The sequence below is a fragment of the Aplidium turbinatum genome, chromosome 2, assembly GCF_918807975.1.
Source record: "Aplidium turbinatum chromosome 2, kaAplTurb1.1, whole genome shotgun sequence".
NCBI lineage: Eukaryota > Metazoa > Chordata > Ascidiacea > Aplousobranchia > Polyclinidae > Aplidium > Aplidium turbinatum.
The window spans coordinates 37772878-37793547 of NC_137473.1; the positions used below are offsets into that span (position 1 = coordinate 37772878).

The following is a 20670-nucleotide window of genomic DNA, read 5'->3' on the forward strand; positions in this document are numbered from 1 at the left end:
AGCTCTTCACCTCACTCAGTGGATAATTGGTATCCCAGCCATCGAAACAGTGCTTTTTTACTGTGATTCAACGTTGGCAGATGTTAGACAATGCAAAAAGTTGCTGACTAGGCTGTGACTGCATTAATAAGAACGTGTAGTCAAAGTAAGAATATCAGTAGACGCTGGATTAAAAATTCACAGCTGAGTTGTATAAAAAATGTAATAGTTTATTCAAACAGTGACATCTAGCGTTGTAGGTTAAGCAACAGTAACCATGGAACATGTGTACATAAATCATGATCACATGAGATCGGTTGTACGGGAATGTGAGATAATAAACACACTGTACAAATGCGAAGACACAAAAAATTGGTTCACATGAAAATGGTAAAAACGAGCAATACTAAAAAAGGCAGAAATTTATTATCGGATGGTAACAAACTCAACATTATTAAAAGACGAAGAAAAATTGTAAAGGAATACCCAGGAATAAAAAATATTTCGAGTGGTAAACTGATTACTACTTGTGGATCCAAAAAAAAAAAAATTGGCGCTGCAGCGAAAAAAATACAGTAGGCCTATTACTTAAATTCATTCGACCTGAAACTACATGTAACAACAACGTTGGTAAACTGAGGCCAAACCCAAACGGGATATCTGCGACATGTGATAATGTAAGACAAACAGCTATGAAATAATACTCCAGAAACTAAGCCATCCTCGAATAGCTGTAATCACTTTTCTAGCAGTTGTCGAAGCGTTGGTATGATGAATGCGAAATAAAAAGCAGAAACGTAACAGCTTTTATTGCTTCACTGACGTTTCGCGCATCTTCTGAGGGATACACAAAATCACATTTTGGAATGATCTACTGCAATATAGGTAAGATAAATGCTTCGGTTTTGCTTTCACATTAATCAGATGAACGTTGCAACTATTGCTGAAAAAGTAAATAGTTCTCATGAAATTCAAACTTTTCAGTATTCAGCAAACGCTTTGTCACCAAAAAGCAAGAAAACCATAAAGTGTACTTTATTCAATGGACATTCTTCATTTAAAGCGGTGTGAGCAATGTAAAAGCAAAATTACGTATCACTGCTAATAAAACTAAAAATATTAAAAACAAATGGATTGTTGGTTGATGCAAATGCATCGTTGTCAAGGCACCTACAGTCATAAAAGGAACAAAAACAGCCAATGAAATTTTGTCTATTCCGAGTAATATATGATTTTGTTTATCCATCCCTTAGTAAAGCAAATCCAACATTTGTCGTCAACCAATGCAACACCTACAATGTCCTACATGACGATTCCGACAAACCATCCCCATTAAAGCAGTCATACGTCATAAACGTCATACGATAAGTAACAACTGTATGAATACAACGTAGCGAAACCAAGCATCCTTCATTTGTAGAAATTCACTTGTGAAACATTAAAAATTATTGCAGAATATCCGACACGGAAGATTTAAACAAACTATAAAACACAGGTATTCGTTCGGTTCAATTTTCTAAGTTTGCATTCGCCTCTCCACCCATTTCACACGCATATAAATTAAATAAGAAATAGTGTATATAGCGCTTGCAAGGTTAAAGTAAATCTAATGGCCATCGAGTTAAGGTACACGAAAACAAAAGGAAATTCAAGTTGCTGTATGTAAACATCAATGCCAAAAGGTTAGCATAATAAGAACCTTATCTTCTCATCCTGGGATGCTTGGATGCAAGTATGGGACTCACCTTCACCTATAAACTTATGGCGTTCAAAATACAGTGTGCTTAAAAGGTATAAAAATCACTAATTAAAAGTTTCAAAATTTAGCCTTTATATGTACATCGCACTTTTGAAAGCAAGTTCCACAGTAGATTGTGGAGCGGCATTGTGGAAGCACACATAGAGTTCCATTGGAAAAGGTTTCTTCATTACTCTCCCAACAACCCAGTATTGCAAAAATTCCGTCTTTTTCTTTGATTCTATATGGGATTTAGGACAAAACTGAAACAACATAGCTTCTTCAATACAGCAGTCGCCATTTTCACTTTTGATTGCAAATCTCTGATGCAAAATTAAGGCAATTCTTTTAAAGTTTATCACAATTTCTTGATGGGCTTCACCCCTGACTGTGCTGAGATCATGGTCTGTTGGCATGATCAAAGTGCCGCTCAGTGGATCAAATTTGAGATAACAAAACAGGTTATTTTTTAGCCCAGTTGTGATAAGACCTGTTTGAACATTTGGTTTTATATCCAGTGACCCTAAAGGCTCTTGAATGTCATCTACTGAGTGTGCAGAGTAAACTTGTCCTTGTGACCGCTTTGTGGGGCCACTGCTGTCAGCTGACCCATTAGAACTGAAAGACTTTTCCCGAAACAAACTGCGCCCAGGAGATTTTGTGACCTCGCTATTTCTGTTGGGAGACGATTTCCTTCCATCATCACTATCGGAAGTGGCTCCTTTAAATTTTAACGGAGAATTAAAACGTAATTTAAAACCCTTGCTTTGTTTGTTGCTCTGTCCAGCAGGAGGCTTAGACAAGCCAAATGAAGATTTTTTTGGCAGAAAATTATCAGCACATACCAGTTGCAATTGTGACGGTTGCGATAACCTTTGCCGCATATATTCACAATAGGTGCTTGATTCAAGATTGATTAAAGCTGCTCTTGCATGATTTACATATTTAACATCTGGGCGAGGTGTATGAGAAGAAGGGAATAGCTTTCCATTGAGTTGCAATAAGGTGCATAAAAGGCTTCTTTTTATGCCAACAACCAATAAGAAATATCTTCCATTGGTTTCAATAAATTCGTTTTTTCTTTTTTCATGTAATCTGTTGCACCATCTGAACACCTCTCTCCAAATTATCAACAAACCAATTCTCTCTTTTCTTCTTACTCCTAAAAAATTGTGATTGTAGCAAAATAGAAAAACGTCCTGAAGGTCTTCTAGTGGGAGATGATTAGCAAGGAGATACCCGTCATAAAAAACACATGAACCCCTAACTGTGTACAGTCGTCGTGTGTAATTAGGAGATTGAGAACCATCATCGAAGTCACTTGCTTCCAACTCTGCTAATGCAGAATTGACATGACCTTGTAACTCTGTGGACAAAGTAAGCTGTTTCACACCAGAAAGTTTGCAAGAATTACTCGTTAATAAACTGCTTGTGATTTCTGGTGACGATGCATTTAACACCAAAGCAAAATGAAACAAATGATCAAGTCTCTGTTTGTTTTCAGGTTGAAAGGCGGTTGACAATGAGCCATACATAACATTCAATAATCGAACTATGTTTGCAATTGTTAAATGAACTTGCGGCAAGGAATAGTCTTTTGCGGGAAGGCAAATTATTAAAACTTCAGTTTCAACTAGATGATATGCACAGTGGGTTAAATCTTCATCAACTAGAATAGTTGTACTCAGGATTCTTGACAAAAAACTTTCTTCAACGATATCAGCAAGGGTCATAAAAACTCCACGTATTTGTGCTAATTTAGAAGGAGAGATGGTAGTTTGAATTGAAGGATAACTGTACAGTAAATCATCATTTTCTGCTGCTGTATCAGAGTGCAAGTTTTGAGTAAGAAAATACACCCCATTTGGCCCACTCAGTGTGTGAACATTTGTTTGTCTGCTTGGATGTGGAGTTAGCAGTGTAACCGCACTTTCCAATTTCTCATGAGGAATTGAAAATTCTGTCCTGATAGGTGCAATTTGCTTTGCCAATGTACTTGGTGATGGCAATTCTGTTACTATTTCCAAAGTCAATTTCAATGCTGAAGGTTTTTTTACTTGTTGTAGAACTGATTCTATATTATCAGTGGTTACACAAAAGTCATCAACTGCAATCAGAACATCACCAAGACTGATTTGTCCCGATTGCATGGCAACACCGCCAGGAACTAAAACATCAACAGTAATCTTTTCAGGTTCATGTACTTTAGCACTAAATTTATTATCGACTCTCATATCAAGCATGATTATTCCAAGCATACTTGCGAGTAAATCAGTTTGGCTTTTTCTGCGATGTGACGGTGCAGATTCAACATCAAGAAAAACATTTTTTAAAGATGAAGTTTTTTTTCGAGGAGTTGGTGCGTTTGAAGCTGGCATTGCATTTTGGTATATTGAACGATTTGTAGCTGAACGAGGACTTGGCACTGACATTTTATTATTTTTTCTATCCTCACTGTTTCTCATTAAATGATCGTTTGCATCCTCATCATCTTTGACATAAAAGAGCTCCCCTGCTTTGAGAGCTTCTTCTTGCCACAAAGGTTCCTCTTCAGAATCATCTGTAAATTCTGAGGAGCTATAGTATTCCTCACTTTCATCAGAGTCATCCAATTCTTCAAGTGTATTTTTTCCATTTGTTTTTGTGGACTGACTCAATGTATAGACCGGTGCAAAGGCATCAGCCATACCAACAGGTGATATCCATACAAATTAAAAATATATCTGTTATGAAAGTCTGGGAAAAAAAGAAAACACACAAAACTTTGTTAATTTAGGTTAGGATAATAAAGCTTATATAATATTTAACTATGTTATAACTGCAAAAACACATTGTTTGCTTCAAACTTTGAAGCTACGGTATGTAAAATGATGATCAGAAAATTTTGGAACCGAGATACTTTTGTGATTTTTATGTAGCCTACACTATTTGGAAAATTTTTTGGATGGTCTGCTTCATTTTTTTTCTTCTTGTGAATCTCACGATTTATTCTCTCCTATAAATTTTTTTGAAAACACTTGATTCTCACATGCTTTATTAAGTCAGAGGTACCTGTTTATGAACAGTACCCACTACCCAGCATCAAGCTGTCTGATATTGGCACGTATACGCGGTAACAATCAGAAGAACAATGTTGAACACATTGTCCTCCGATTTCGTCCCCTGAAAAATCAAGAAAAAAATAGAACAAAGCCGAAGTTGCTGATCGGAGTTTCCGCAACCATTTTTAAATTTTCCCCTTGAATTAATCATTGAATTTTTATGGGCCACCACAAAATAAGTGTAACCTTTTTGTTATAATTTTACACAGTTACCTTTTTCAAATCTTTCAGGAGACAGAATTGGTAACACACAAAGAATGATACTTTCACAGATTATTGGCAAACAATTATGCATTAACCAGGAGAAAAAATGAGAACAATACCATTATTTTTAGGTATTTTTAATGTTTAAAAAGTGTCCACCAATTGGTGAAACTATCCCACTATATACTGTATGATATGATATGCTATAAGTCTGTGCACTGTGCAGCCAACATGTATCAGTGAAACTTTAGAAAAGCACTGGTGGTGACATGTGTCTCCTGAAGGAGAATACCGTAGCTGTTACTTGGTTGGCCTTCACTACTTCTCGTAAGATGCCAATCTTTGACTTGTTGAGACCTTCCATATTTAACTACAGCAAGGTGATGCTTTCTTATATAAGCAAAGTTCCTGCCCTGATTAGTCATTATATGAAGAGCGCATGCTCTAAGTCGACATCACTCTGTATAGGATGAAGTTCCACAGAGCTCTGTGAGCTACAATTGCTGTCTCGATTTGCTGTTATTTGCTAGATTACAACAATCAATTGCCAAGGCTCACCACTAAAAATCTAAACTGGACTAAACAAAAACCCAATACTAATAGGACCTAAAACTAACAAGAGATGTTTTGAATAAGGCACACCTCACCAAAGCCTATTTTATTAACTATCATACAACACACACCACATTAACAGCGTGGTTTTTTAAAATATACTGATGACAAATTTAGTAAGATGTACAAAAGTACATTAAATTGTCGTCATGCGTAGATCAGTTTAAACTATGTATACAAGCACTAGATCCAATATACGATAGGCTACCGGTATGCTGCCTTTTACAAGACTTCCACAATCAGGGGCACCGGAAATGGGGAGGCAGGGGGGCAATTGCCCCCCTGCCCTCAGTTTTTCTTTGGATGAGGGGGGGCAATGGTGTCTTTTTAAGGTCATGTGAGCTACTGCACATTTTTCAATACAACAATTTCTGTTATTCACTTTTAGCCTAATTACAATCTTTCATTTTTGCCTAAAAATAATATTCACACATAAAATTCTATATCACACTAGGTTCATGATGCCCTTCCGTGCCATTGTTCTTTGTACACCGGTATGTACCGGTATAGTTCTTGTATCATTACTCGGTAATGAGCTATTGTGTAGGTCACAAACATAATTTATTGACATTCTACCACTCCTATGCTTTTTCAAAGACGGTTTTGTCACAACTATATTTGATGTTACCACCAGCTGTGAAAGTCAAATGCCAATGATTCGAGGCACCACTAACGACCGTTTTGCATTGCATATAGGGGTGTTCAATTTCGATTTCGATTAAGGTGATATTCGAAATTCGTATCGGACATATTCGAAATTATAGCAACCCTTTCGGCTGAACGCGGTTGAAAGTAACACGAGTGGCGTGAAATTTGTCTTGTCGCATTTTGCAAGCGAAAAAAGACTTCGATGCATGCGCATTGTCGATCACGTGACTACCACACGCTCTCGCGGGTCCAACGGGCAGTCCTGCACCAGGGATGCCAGGTTGGCATTTTTAAAGCCAAACTTCACAAATTTTTCTCAAGAATGAAGATCGTTAGGTTGTGCAATAGCAGAAAGTGTAGGCTGAGCTTTGTCGCAGTTTTGTCCATTTTTTACCGGATCCATAGGCGCCTAAGCCGTGGGGGCAGGGCCGTAGCCAGACCGCAGAGCAAGGGGGGTCAACTTTTTTTTAGAGGGAAGAGGGCGAAAAAATTTAAATGGGCAAAATCATTATACTTGTAGCTGTTGCTCGAGAATGTTAAGATTTTGCCAAGAGAGGGCGAAATTTTTTTCAGGGGGGCGAGGTCCCCCAGGCTCCTGGCTGGCTACGGGCCTGCGTGGGTGCCAGGCCCCCACGCATATTTCTGTGTGAGGGCAACTTTTTATGCTGTATTGAATATTGATACATAAAACAATAGATCAACTAGCGATCGGCAGCAGGAAAACACTTTTTGAATGCAAACCGCAACAGCTTTGCGATGAATAATCACTATGAACGAGTTGCGATGCTACAATCCAACACCAGACAACAAAATCTGTCATTTTTACATTGATTTAATGTCTGCAGACGTTGAATCAATGTAAAAATGACTGATTTTGCTGCCTGGGACATAGCAAACATCTACCATTTTGTGTCGATTCAATGTCATCAGATGTTGAATGCATTCCAAAACAACATAATTTGCTACGTAGACGGAGCGTGCGTTTAGCTTTATGTGCTTGCAAACGTACTCAATGTCGCTTTTGAGTCGAAACCTCTGCACTCTGCAGTAAAATGTCGCGGCAGTGAATCGCTCGCTGTGAAGATGAACTTGAAGTGTTTGGAATCCCAGCGACCTCGGCTCCAGAGGAGCGATCGTTTTCAAAAGCTGGCCTGACCGTCATGAAGCTGAGATCCGACTGACGGGTGACCATGTCGATCAGCTTGTGTTCATAAACACCAACATGGGCCTGGAGCTGTAGACTGGGTTTTTTTTTTCGGTCATTTATCGGTCATTGACCGATTTTTTAGCAAAATGTCCGAAAAAAATATAGTCAATTCGGTCAAAATGTCCGAAAAAATATATAGTCAATTGACTATATATGACCAAAAATGACTAAAAATGACCGAAATAAATAAAAAATGACCGAACTTTTTCAAGTCATTTTGGACAAATGACCGAAAAGTCTCAGCGAAAAAAAAAACCCAGGCTGTAGACGTTATTTTGTGTTCTTTTTTCGCAAATTTTCATGGCTTTTTTTCGCGTTTTCTAGCGAATTTTCATGTCGTTTCTTTCAATAAAGTCACATTTTGCAGTTTGGTGAATAGTTGTAATATTCGAAATCGAAATTCGAAAATCGAAAACAAATTGAATTTCGAATATTCAAATAATTGAAATTGAACACCCCTAATTGCATAGGACCAAAAGTAGGACCGGGTGGCTGGGTATTGTTGATGGCTGACTTATATGAGAAAAGAAAATGTTCCTCGTGGTCTTGGTTTTAGTTAGAAAAAAAATCTGAGTGATACAGAATTGTAGAAAAGTTAAGGAATGGTATAAACGTCTTAGCATAGCAAAGAGTGTGAGAACCTGGAAGTTAAAATTTTTTAGAAGGAAAAGTGTAAGTAAGCCGTTATGATATGGGTAATTCCATTTATAATCAAACACCCCTTGTAACCACTAGTCACAGATTTTGCTTATTTTGACATATTTTATACATACTAAAAAATGATAAAAATAGCAAAAAAAATTTTTGAAATATCTTTATTGGGGGCCGAGATAGAGCGCTTTGAATTTTTGGCCACTAGTAGGATTTTGGGAGCTGAGCACAGCCATTTTTTCATTTCGCACCTTAATTTTTTGGCAATAACTCTTTACCTTGAACGATTTTCATAATGAAAACACGCATTTTACCAATTTAAGACCCAAGGAATTCATTTTTGCACTTTAAATTATTCTAAGATGAACATTTCAAATGGTAATTTAGGTATAAAGTTTTTCTTATTTTATTTTTGACACGCTAACTTTGGGGGAATATTTCGGAGTGTTGGGAAAAAAGTGCAAAGTATATATATTTTTTTTTAAACAAAGCAATTGAAGTATAATTCTTTTACTAAATTTGGTTGATGTAAGTTTTGCATAAACCAAAATAATCAACTTAGAAAACACCAGTAATTTAACTTAAATTGTTATGAAGAAATGGCTATAAAGTTGAAACATAGGACTTAGAGCACATCAAATGCTCTTTGAACATCTTTTGCAAGTGTATTTGAGGAGAGTGTATCTCTATTGCCTTAGTTCTGCTCTATTTTATTCCTTTGTCTTAAACTAGAACAGAATGACAAACTCAGTAAACTTATATGTACCATAAACATTGTAAGAGATCTCAATACAAACAACACAAACAGAAATCACTTCATCAACTTTTAAGGTTGGATGCATCACTAGCAGTTTTTTAAGTGGTTGATTAAGCCATTAAAATAAGCCAATTTTCTGATTGGGTAATTAAGAATCAGTTTTCACAGTACACAAGTATCTACATTCTACAAAAGGTCATAGAAGGTTTGTTCAATTTTCTTCAAGTCTTCTTTTTTGATTACATAGTTGCGTCCAGATATTGTTACAGGGCTAGGAGATAAAACAACACATAAAATATGCTCAGAAGGAACACAGCAGAAATCATCCCTCGGCCAATAGAAATATTGAGATGGTCCATGAGGTGCCATGAACTTGATGTTGACATCTCCTTCGTCCCTAAAAATTTCTTGCACAATGCCAAACCACCAATATAAATCGTATGTGAATGCAACATAGTCAAAGAGAGGCAGTAGGTTCAAAAATTTGTGTATTCCAGTAAATTGTTTATCATCACTAATCCTTTTACATGCAATACTGTGAGAAGATTTTGGTTCAAAATAATGAAAAGATCGTGTGCCATGTACAGTGGAACCTTGAACATACCTTTCTATTGTATCGAATTCTTTCAAGTTCATTGCTTTGAATGTCAAAAAACTGTATGCCTTTTATGTACTATTGTACTCTTTACAGAATTTCATTAACGCATCAAAATTGAGAATTTGGTTTGAGTAAGGTCATTGAAAACTTGCTCTACTGGCCAATCATTTCACTGTGCCTCCTATGCCATCACAAGAAGACTTACCATGACTGGTGGCAAAAAAAGTCCAGGAGCAATCCATTCCAAAATCAGTTTTATGATACCGTAACAGAGGTTAAGCAGGTTTTTGTAGTTTTTCTACTGAGCTGCATATCCATCAGCAAAATATTCGATTTTTTTTGATTTTTTCGTATAGTTAAAGGCGTACAAAAGTTGTAATTCGTAAAAATTTTGTAGACAAATCCAAATGCTGTATCATGGCACAAATCATCTGAAATGAAACACATGGATTGTTGGATCCGGCCACCCTCGGGGACATCACCGGATTAAAACTGGACTACTACTACTACTACTGTTGGGCAAACTTATCTTCAGAATTCTTGTAATAAAATGCCACTGGATGTATTGAGCATTGACATTCCAGTGGAATGATTGCACTTCATCTTGAACAACAAACTTGTAATTTTCTGCAATATCTAAAATAGCAATACAGCTTTCAAAGTTTAGTGTTTGTTTGCATTCTGGCAGATACCGTACTTACCGGTAGCTTGGCACTTAGCTATGAAAGAGTGTGCTGTAAGCTTGTCCACTGCTTGTGTTAGAATGTCTATGAAAGATGATCAAGAAACTAAGGTTTTTAGAGTTGATCGATCAGTGGACTGCCAATGTGTATATATAAACAATGTCATCCTCAGATTCACCTGCTAGCTTTTCTGTTAAAAATTGGTGTAAAACTTCTCTTCCAGGACAACTTTCATATCTATGCACATTGCACATCTTATTTTCTGTGTTACATTCAATCATGGACATAAAATCTTTGTAATTTTGAGTCATATTAGTAGCATTACATAGTAAGATAGTGTTCTGGTGTTGTGTACACACACAGACTGAGTGTGTACCACTATGTGAGATGTTAATACACCACTTACGGCACAAGTGTCACAAAATTTTGATCAGACTAGCTGTGTGATATCAGCTGAATCATAAAACATTATAGGGTCAAGTTAGGAAAGGTGAATGCTGAACGCAGTTTTAGCGCCATGAGGCAAATAAAAATGTGCCATCATACCAAAATGGCAGACAACAATTTAAACAACTGAATGTTTGGGAATATTCACAAACAGGTGATGGACACCATTGACTTAGAAGCTGTTGCAAATGAGCTCATTCGAGTAACCGACGCGCGTAAAATGTACTTTGGATTGGTTTGATATCTGTCTATATACAGTATAGTATACAAATTATCCCGTAGACACATTTTATACTTTGTAGCAGATTGTGACGCTATGAATGTGAAATTTATTTTTCGTTTCTACTTGTTCAAGCTATTTCAATATATTTCATTCATTTATCTTCATCTGTCTCACATTTTGATTTATATGGTCAATAGGGGAAAAACGATTAACGAACTGCCCAGCATTATTGCTATATCTTATTTTAAAACTTAAATAAAAGTGCCTTTTTTTCATAATCCTGCCCCCCCCCCTAGTCAAAAATCGTTCTGGCGCCCCTGTCCACAATACTCCAGCCTGGTTATGGAAGGGTTAAGTAGATGCACGACCAACAAACGGTCACACTTCACTTGCTTGTAAGTCTTTACCTGAATTGTCCTAAATACTTTGAGCTTGACAACTCTACTTTCCTATTTCCACTCGAAAAGTTTTCTTTTGAGGTTTTGTTGACAAAATGACGTTGTAACGGCTCTACCTTGAGAAATGTTCTTTAGCGACACGTAGCGATGGGTATCAAATTTTATTTTTGCGGGGAAATCTTTGAAACAAACGTTTTTGTACTAATCTTTTTCGCAACTTTTTTACTGTTTAAGTTCAAGGTTGCAGTATTAAATATACCATATTCCACATGAAATGAAAGTAAACGTTATCTATACAGGTCATTGCTAAATATATTCGTTATTTTTCATCGAGTTTTTTTTCGTTGGTTTTGTTACCGGTAGGCTACTGTATTTCTTTTTCACAATATCATTTCTTTTGGATTCTGACAAAGAAAAATAAAATGGAATTGAATTGAATTTTTCATCTATTTACGAGACTTACTTTGCTATTTGAAAAAAGAATCAGCCTCCATGCCAAACAACGATTTATTGAATCTACTATCTCGATCCGTTTATGTGTCCAATGTTAATGTTGTTTTGTCTAGTCCGTTTAGTGTATCGTTTATGTTGGTTTTGCAAGGCCTGATAGCCTACGTTGCATTTTGATATGGCTTTTCCAAGACAGGATGCTTTCTTTACCTACCTTGCTATTCTCCATAGCCTATTGAGCAAAACGCATCAAGAGTTTCCTTCACGATGAGTGGCAGTCCAGTAGCGTAGTCAGAAATTTTGAAAGAGGGGGGGGTTGACGACCCAGCAGCGGGGGGTCTGGGGGACCTCCCCCAGAAATTTTTGAAAAATTACTTTGAGTTTGGTGCATTCTGAGAGCATTTTCAACAAAAGTGGGGGTACGAATATTCATGTAAAATGGTGCTGTCCGGTGGCATAGCAAAAGGATAAGATTATGTTTTCTTCGTCGTTTTTCGGAAATAAAGCTAAGTCTCTATGTTTTCTTGTTGCTAATCCCTGGCTGAGATGTTTGAATGTTTGGTATTGGCACAACTCGCTCTTTTAATGCAATTTTGTTTAAAATCATGCAATCTTTTTTTAGACTGAAGGCATCATTCTCAATATCGTGACGTCACACGCGTGCCGAAGGGGGTTGTAACCCCCAACCCCCCCCCCTCCTTCTGAGTGGCACTCTTAAGCCAAGGCTGATCAATATAGCAACTATCTATTTTTTACTTTTATAAATTTTTACAATTTTACTTGGGCTACTACTTTTCTCTTCGTTTTCCATACTTTAAAATCCTTCTTGGGTGTTGTGACTTCGCGAATTTTTAAGTTGATTGTCGTGTTTCGATCGACTCATTCATTCTTTCAGAAGAACTACAATTAACACTTCCAAGTGCTAACAGGGCGATTTAAATTTAACACCTACACAAAAAAAATTCAAAAGGTGACACATTTCCCAAACTTTTTATTCGAGAGTCTCCCATTCAAGACCTATGAGAGGCAAGGCCTATGAGAGGTGGGTACGGAGGGTAGGCTACGGCGTACCCTTGAGGGCCCAGGACTGTGATTGTTGGGGGGCCGAAAGTGTGATATTATAGTTTACGCGCAAAAAAGTTTGGTTAAAATCATCCTAAACAACTAAATTCAAGCATAAAAGTTGTTATTCTTTAGTCCCGGGGGGCCCGTAATTTAGAAAAAGGGCCCGGAAAGGTAATTAAATGCATTGCGCGCAAATTAGGGACCCAAAGTGGTGATTTAATGCATTAGGTGCAAATTTTTGTTGTTGTTAACAACACCCTAAACTAAATCATAAAAGTTGGTTATTCTCCTGTCCGGAGGGGGGGGGGGGGTATAGTGTAGCAAAAGCAGTTTTGAGAAAAGCCCGGGTGTTTTGTGTTTTTTAAAAACTATTTGAAAAAGGTAGTTTCACGCTTAATAGTCATAATAATCATTCGCTATCTCTGCTTGCAGCAGATTGCGCATCAACATGGGTTATTTGACAGGGTTCCATGTGATTTTATGAGCCGCCCTACTGCTTCCATGCTGGCTCAAGGCAGATTGGACGATTCACGCTTATTTCACTTCAAATAAACTTTGAAGTTGAAGCAGGAGCCGGAGTCAATACTTTCGGAGCAGAAGCGGAGCCGGAGTAAAAAAAAACTGACTTCGTTTTCTTCTGCTAGGCATGTGGTGAATTCAAAAGTTAATGAAAAAAGGTTAGGCCTATTGGTCAGATGATTAATTTGATTATGTTTTAACAAGATGCTATGTTTGAGCCTTGGTAGAGAGCTTGACTTGTACCAGATACCGTACACGTAACACTACCAGAACAGAAGGTAATTATACAGCTAAGCTCAGTAACGTTAACGGATTTAACATTTTTTATTAAACACACAAAAAAACAAGAAAAAAAAACTACTAAATCCAACGTTTTCGACACCACATAGTGTTCAGGGCCGGATTTAGCTGATGGAGGGCCCGGAGCACTTTTACATCGGGGGGCCCTCCGTGCAAAAAAAATTTTTGCGCCTTCGGCGCGAAAAACTACTTTTGCGTCTACAGTAGGCCTACCATTAATCCTGCACTGCACAGCATTTTGTAGAAACTTCAAAGGCTAAAAGAAAAAAATTACACAAAATCACATTTTTTCCACGTCGGGGGCCCCTTCAAAAGGGGGGCCCGGGGCACCTGCACCCTCTGCCCCCCCCTAAATCCGGGCCTGATAGTGTTCCCATCAGAAATAATTAATTATAGGCTACCTCTAAGAGAAATAAATAAATTTTAAAATTTTATATTAAAGCTGTAGCCTACAAGCGACACCTCTCAACAGCACCTATCAAGAGAAAAAAAATAGGCTAGTGAATTTTTTTTAACCATTTATAAGCTATGAGTAAAAGAAATAAACAAAAACAAGACAAAAAGACAGTTGCTATGATGATCGCCCTTGGTGGGTTATCAAAAGTGTTGATGGTCTTGAGGGGAACACTCGTGATGCGTTAGCTCATCACGTAGGGCAGTGCTTCTCAATCTTTATTTGTGGCGATCCAAGTATTAATGTTAAATTAATAGCGAAGGTTTGGTGACCCTGCTTCCAAAACTACGTTTCGCGTAACGTTCTGTAAGCATGAAAAAATGAGCTACACTCATATATAACACGATTAAACACAACAACAAACTGTCGAATTTAATTAATATGAGTTTTGACTTTGTATTGTTTCAACAATTTTGTCAAAGTTTGGAGCTATCTTGCTCACTGCCAATCTTATGTCATCTTCAGGCTGAAGACAATTTCTTTCCTTTGTTTGATGTGAGTAAGCGCAGAATGTCAATAAACTTATCTTGAAGCCCAAAAATGCTTTGGTAGTTTTCAGGCAGAGTATCAACGTCAATAGCAAATGGATTTCGCACCCATTCCAAACCCTTTGCATTTTTAGGGAAAATCAAATCAAATTCTGGTATCATGAACCCAAATGCTTTTCTATAACAAGCTTTAGCTTTTCCGTAAAAGCAATCAGTTTTTCAGATACATTGACTAACATATTATATTTGGTCCTTGCAAAGATTTATTGAAAACGTTCAGCTGCGAAAATAGGCTATATCAGAAAGATATGCCACAAACAAATACCACTTGTGATCAGAAAACTTTTCTGCCAAGTTATGCTGCTTGTTTATCAAAAATTCCTTCACCTCCTTGCGCACCTTTTTCCTTCCTTGAAAGGGGTGCGGGAAATGCATTAATTTTTCTATTTGATAAGGTTTAAAACAATTAATTGTCCAATTTTAGCAATTAATTGTATTTGTTTGGTGTGGCATTTGAAGCAATTAATTGTTACAATTTCCTAGTCTAGTGTGTACTGTTGTGTACACTTCACCGCAAAATGCGCGTGGCAAAATATTCGAATGAAACCTGCGGCGTAGTGTGAATAGTGGAAATGACGAAAAATAAATTAGTGGTAGGCAGTTTTAACTTTGCTCAAGAGACATTATCTTTTTTTCTTTCATCACCAGTCACCACATCATACAGCGACCCAGCCAAATGAAACGGCGACCCAGTTTTGGGTCGCGACCCAGGGGTTGAGAAGCACTGACGTAGGGGAAGGGAAGGTAATTTGATACGGAAGGTAATTATGCAGCTAAGCTCAGTAACGATTACAGATTTAACATTTTTTATTAAACACACAAAAAAACAAGAAAAAAAAAACTACTAAATCCAACATTTTCGACACCATATAGTGTCCTCATCAGAAATAATTATAGGCCACATCTAAGAGAAATAAATAAATTTGAAAATTTTATATTAAAGCTGTACAAGCGACACCTCTCAACTGCACCATCAATAACTGACACACGAATTCAATGCAGGATACAAAAATTGGAGAGGGACAGATCACATGACATGCACAACACAAAACACTAATAATACTTTTTTTGCCGTCTGATACTATTATTGTGCACAGATATCCAATTCTACAATAAAATGTTGTATGATGTGCAATACGCCTAAGCAAACATCACGCGTTTTGCCCAAGACAAAGGGGGCCCGGAGTGAGAGGGGGGCCCGGAGTGACTCATCGTACCCATAATAAAAAATTTTCTCTCAGAGACCCTGCTCCCATTCAAAAACTTAGTTGTAATGTCATAAAAAACTCGGAAAGATAAAAAATTACAGGGAACCGGCTATGTGTGACCGAAATACAGACATACTTCCTATTTCTGTTCACATTAAGTGATCATTCAGTTCCAGTTAATTTCGAGGATAAAGATTCAAAACAAACACGAACGTTTCCCTATTGGCACATTGAGTAGTGTAGCTGTTATTGGAGCGATGGTGCCTCACTCCATCGGCTCGTGTTCAAAACTCGATGCTGTCACGGGAAGCCTTACATACTTCTTATAAGGTAATATAGGGTAATGTTTAGGGTAGCGTTTGCATTTGGTCGCTTCTACCTTCTACTTTAATTTCAACTTTTGTTATGTTTGTTTGCGTACGGTAACTTCTTGGTGTTCAGATGTAAAAACACTGAACTATAGACTACTGAAATAGCCTATGCTAGCCTTAAAAACTAAATGCTATTCAAATTAATTTGAACTTATGGTGAAGAATATGTAGGCCTAGATTAAGTTATAAACTTGTAAAAACATGGCTATAAAGTTTTCTTATAAAATAATAAATGCGTAATATATGGCCAATCGATTTCAATTACTTTTTTTCAATATTGAATTTTATAGGCCATAACCTATTGTTAAAAAAATTCTCCACTTTTTAGGCTACAATAGTCAAATTAAAAAAAATATACAGTATTAGCCCACTAGACATTTGTAAGTGAATTTGGCACTCCGCTACAAAAAAGAGCCTACGTATTTTCTATTTTGTTTATTTCAGGTTACTTGATCGCAATACGAGCATTCATGTGCATAGGAATAATCATCTCTACAATAGCTTGCTTTATTACTTTGACCGGGCTTCAATGTTCAAAGGTATTAGAAGAAAACCCAAAAAGCAAACGAAAACTTATGTTTGTGAGTGGATTTTTGTATGCGACAACAGGTGAGAACATATCGTTTTATTTCTCGTAATCAGTAACATTGACATCAGTAGGTTTCTTTTTAAGATCCCGGGCTAGGACCCTTTTAGAGGCCTGATATCTATTTATGGCGTGGAACTTCTATAAGGGCCCAAATCTGCTAAAGGGGTCGTGGAACTAAGAAAATATCGAGTATTCTTTAGAGTCTCATTGGTTTCATAAAAAAATATCTTGTTTTTGAAGGCCCAGGCCACTTTTTGGTACCATGCCCAAATTATCCTTTCAACGACACTGCTTGTCATTGACATTTTGGAACAAATAAAGTAAAAGACAATCAGCTAAATTAATAAACGGTGTATGGTCTAGCTGTAGGCTATATAAAATACATAAGTTATATAAACTACTAACACGCTAACCAACAAAAAAAAGTCAAACGCACTTAAATAGGCTTAGTTAGAAAGTTTATAGTCTAATTTAATTAAAAACTTTCTATCAAGTCCAAACAAAGCCTTTGGCTGTAGGCTATAGGCTAGTCACCGTTTTGTGATTTGATAAACCTAGAGCTAGTAGCCTATGCTACCGGTGGCCCTTTGACACTTTCCCAGTGCTGTATTCGTAAAAAAAAGCACAGGGTATACTGTCAGATTTGCCAAAATGATAAATAATACACAACTTGCAAAATGCTAATCTTTATTCTATTTCTACCATAACATGAATTATCAACATCAAAATTGGACGAGAGGTACAAAGTTGTTTATTTTTTTATAAATACATTCCAAACAGCTATGTCTACATCTCTAACCTCTTTACAAATTTGGGATGTAGGCCTAGTAAGCTTATTCTTAACTTGTTGTTGTCGCATCCAGGCTTAGACCTGGTGGTTGAAGATTTAGATTAAGTGGACGGGAAGCAAAGAAGCCAACCTTCGTGTCCACCTTCAAGCATGCCTTAATATGTTTTGCCAAAGAGTAAAGACACAGCCGCATGCTCGTAAGCGGTATCGAACCGGCGAATTTCGAGTGCCGTTCCAGGGCTCTCACCACTCGGCAATGCAGCCGGCTATGCAGTCAGCTCGGCTATATATCTTTAGCTAATCGTTGGTTTAGCAGCCAGGATCTTACATATTTTTTAGCGATAAATTGATAGCTACAGGTGTCAGGTGTATTCCATTGCGCGTGTATTCCATGTATTCATGTGTATGTCAGGTGTATTCCATCAGGCGTATTCCATTGCAATTAATAGACATCAAATAGCTCACATTATTAATGGTCCTCGAAGGGTTAAGTAGTTAGTTAGTAGTTGTCAAGAATTAAGGATAGCATACGCACTCTCTTTGGAAAACCAGAGGGTATACTAATAGTTGCTCGAAAAAGCAGAGAGTATGCTGCGTATACCGCCGTATACCCTCGAATACAGCACCGCGCTTGCCCTATAACTGTTGTTTTTATTGACTAAAATCATAAATAGATGTAAATGCAAATGCTATTTTCAATTTATCAAATAACTTGTGCTTTTGGCTAAATTAAGGTAATCTACTGATGGCTATATAGCTTAGATTGGTTGGTTTGGTTTTGAATCTTTATCCTCGAACTGATAAAGCCTTTGATAGATTATTCTTGGTAGTTTTGCATAGCCTACTTGTATAGAGGCTTTTGACGCAGGGCCATAGTTACGGAGACTGGCAGAGTGAAGCTTTCCGATTGCTGTTGAAGTGTTGAATTGTTGTTGCTGGAGAATTGTTTCACCCAGTATGTGTCGCTGAATGGGGAGCAGTCCTGAAATGCGTTGCTCAAGCGCACACCTCGGGAGCCGAACCAGCGCCGCGTGATCTTGAGTCGGGCGCGTAATCACTGAGTTAACGGGGCGGACCACTGAGCCTACATGGCAAGGTATAATTCCATAGGCAACATCTGAACACTTTGATCCATTCAATCAACAATTAATTATTAATTATAATGCAAGCCGTCAATCATTGAATTAGTAATTTATTCAATGGTTGCTTACAAATGGTCATCTAGTATAGGCTACATTGAACAAAAGCCTAGAGTACTTCTTTAGAGCTTTACCGATCCTCATATTTTTACAGCCATCCTAACTCTGGTTTCGGTTGCTTGGTACACTGGTATGATCATCCAAGAGTATTTTTCTTTCACTTCCCAAGACAATTCCTTTCGGTATGAATTGGGTGCAACTATCTACTTGGGATACTGCAGTTCTTTAGTTTCATTCATCTCCGCTTTGTGTTGCTTTTGCATGGCTGGTCCAAAAGGAAAAACGAGCAACTACACATCAGGCTACGAATATAAATACTCATCCAATACTGGCTTTGCTGAAAAAAGCAAACTATCCGAATACGTGTAGCCTCATGGCTACAAAAACTTTAACCTATTGTTGTTTTTACGCTTTCAGTTACGGAACTTAGGTTTTAACTCATTTGTAAATGCACAGAGAGCCAAACTAATGAATGTCTTGTATCTCTGTTGAGAAGACTTTGAATCCATTTACTGCAAGTGTTCGCTTATTGTCTCTCTACAGACTACAGAAACATTGTAGGGCTGCTTCAAGCTGGTCTTGCTTGGGTTGGATTCGGGCTAGGTTCAGGGTTGACTTTGAAAAAAGGTTTGGTCGGATTCTGGATTTGCAATTCAGCTTCGTTTAGAAAATTTAAAAAATGATTCCGAAAAGGCTATTGCTTTGAAAATAATGTTGTGACGTCATCGTGAAATTAGTCTGTCTGACAGAGCGCCTTTGTGTCACAACCTAACAAAATTGAACCTACGTTGGCAAAACAATAAAAACATTTTTTATTTTTTTTATTGAAATTTCAAACATCTTTATTGGCATACGTTATGCTTTAAAATTTTCGCGCTTTATACTTGGACCCATCCGTGCTTCACCTTAAACTTGTTCACAATAATTTTGACTTTCATGCACTCAAAATTTAGTGGTTGTATTGATTGTAAAACTTTACATTCAAATGCGTAAATTAATATTAATTGGTTGATTTAAGCTACCGGTATAGTTTTGTTCCATCTGAACCTTTTTTCTTTGCCGAAGCAAGCTGATCTGTATTTAGTCTCAGAGATCAAACGAAATTGAAACAATAGCGCTACTACATCTTCTTGATCTCCTGTTGCTTGATGTCGTGCGGCAACACTATTCTTAAAATGATAATAGTCATGGTAAGTAAGTAAATTGAACGAGAACAATTGTTTTGTTGACTATTGCGTTTTTTGTAAATACAACTTGATTTATACAGTAGTAAACCTTTTCATGGGTGCATTGTGAATAAATATTTCAATTTTGAAAGCAGATGACTTTCAAGGTAGATTTCTTCCGGATGCGAAATAAAAGAACTTGAACTTATAAAACAGGGTCAGTTTACAAGTCTCATTATCATCATCAGTCTTCAGTGCTATATCAACTGTTTTACGAGCATATTTGAAATTCAAAAGCAAAAAATATATGGTTGAAAGAAGATTAAAACTTCAAACCTTAAAATGATACAAGGACCTCAACAGAACTGACGGTGCACTAGCAAGTGCGAAATATATTTTCTGTTACATCTACTGACTACTGATCCCTGTTACCTTAGCAATTGAGGTTTTAGCTTTCTAGATATGGAACAGGAATCGTTTCAGAACAAGACTAGGTCAGAAAGCGAGGCAGACTCCGACTCAGTTCAGCAGCAGCCTAGAGCAGTTAGCTACTTTTGCATATAAACGTTACTTTACCTTTCTATAAAATGACTATAGGATAACATGTTATTCAGATAAAAAAAAAATGAAACCAATTGTTCAAACACTAGCTAAACCGCCAAAGGAGAGTACCACATTTCATTCTTGTACATAAAAACGTTGATTTGCACTTATTTAAAATTGAGTTAATAAGCCAAAAAATGTTGTTACAAACTGTAATTGTAA

At 37.1% G+C, this 20670-nt stretch overlaps 2 protein-coding genes across 2 annotated transcripts in view; one reads left to right on the top strand and one right to left on the bottom strand.

Annotated features, from left to right (window-relative positions):
• The window catches only part of LOC145764916 (claudin-1-like), a 32494-nt gene extending 12497 nt beyond the window's left edge, over nucleotides 1–19997 (top strand). Inside the window, exons 2-3 of the mRNA XM_082576612.1 lie at nucleotides 16606–16770; nucleotides 18834–19997. Of these exons, the coding sequence (XP_082432738.1) occupies nucleotides 16606–16770; nucleotides 18834–19108 (440 nt within the window). The 3' untranslated portion in view covers nucleotides 19109–19997. The remainder of the gene's footprint in view (nucleotides 1–16605; nucleotides 16771–18833) is intronic.
• LOC145764913 (protein inturned-like) lies at nucleotides 72–4445 on the bottom strand. The gene has a single exon (XM_082576610.1). It carries the CDS (start codon nucleotides 4402–4404, stop codon nucleotides 1810–1812), a length of 2595 nt encoding a protein of 864 aa, XP_082432736.1. The 5' UTR covers nucleotides 4405–4445; the 3' UTR covers nucleotides 72–1809.
• Nucleotides 19998–20670: the final 673 nt, after the last annotated feature.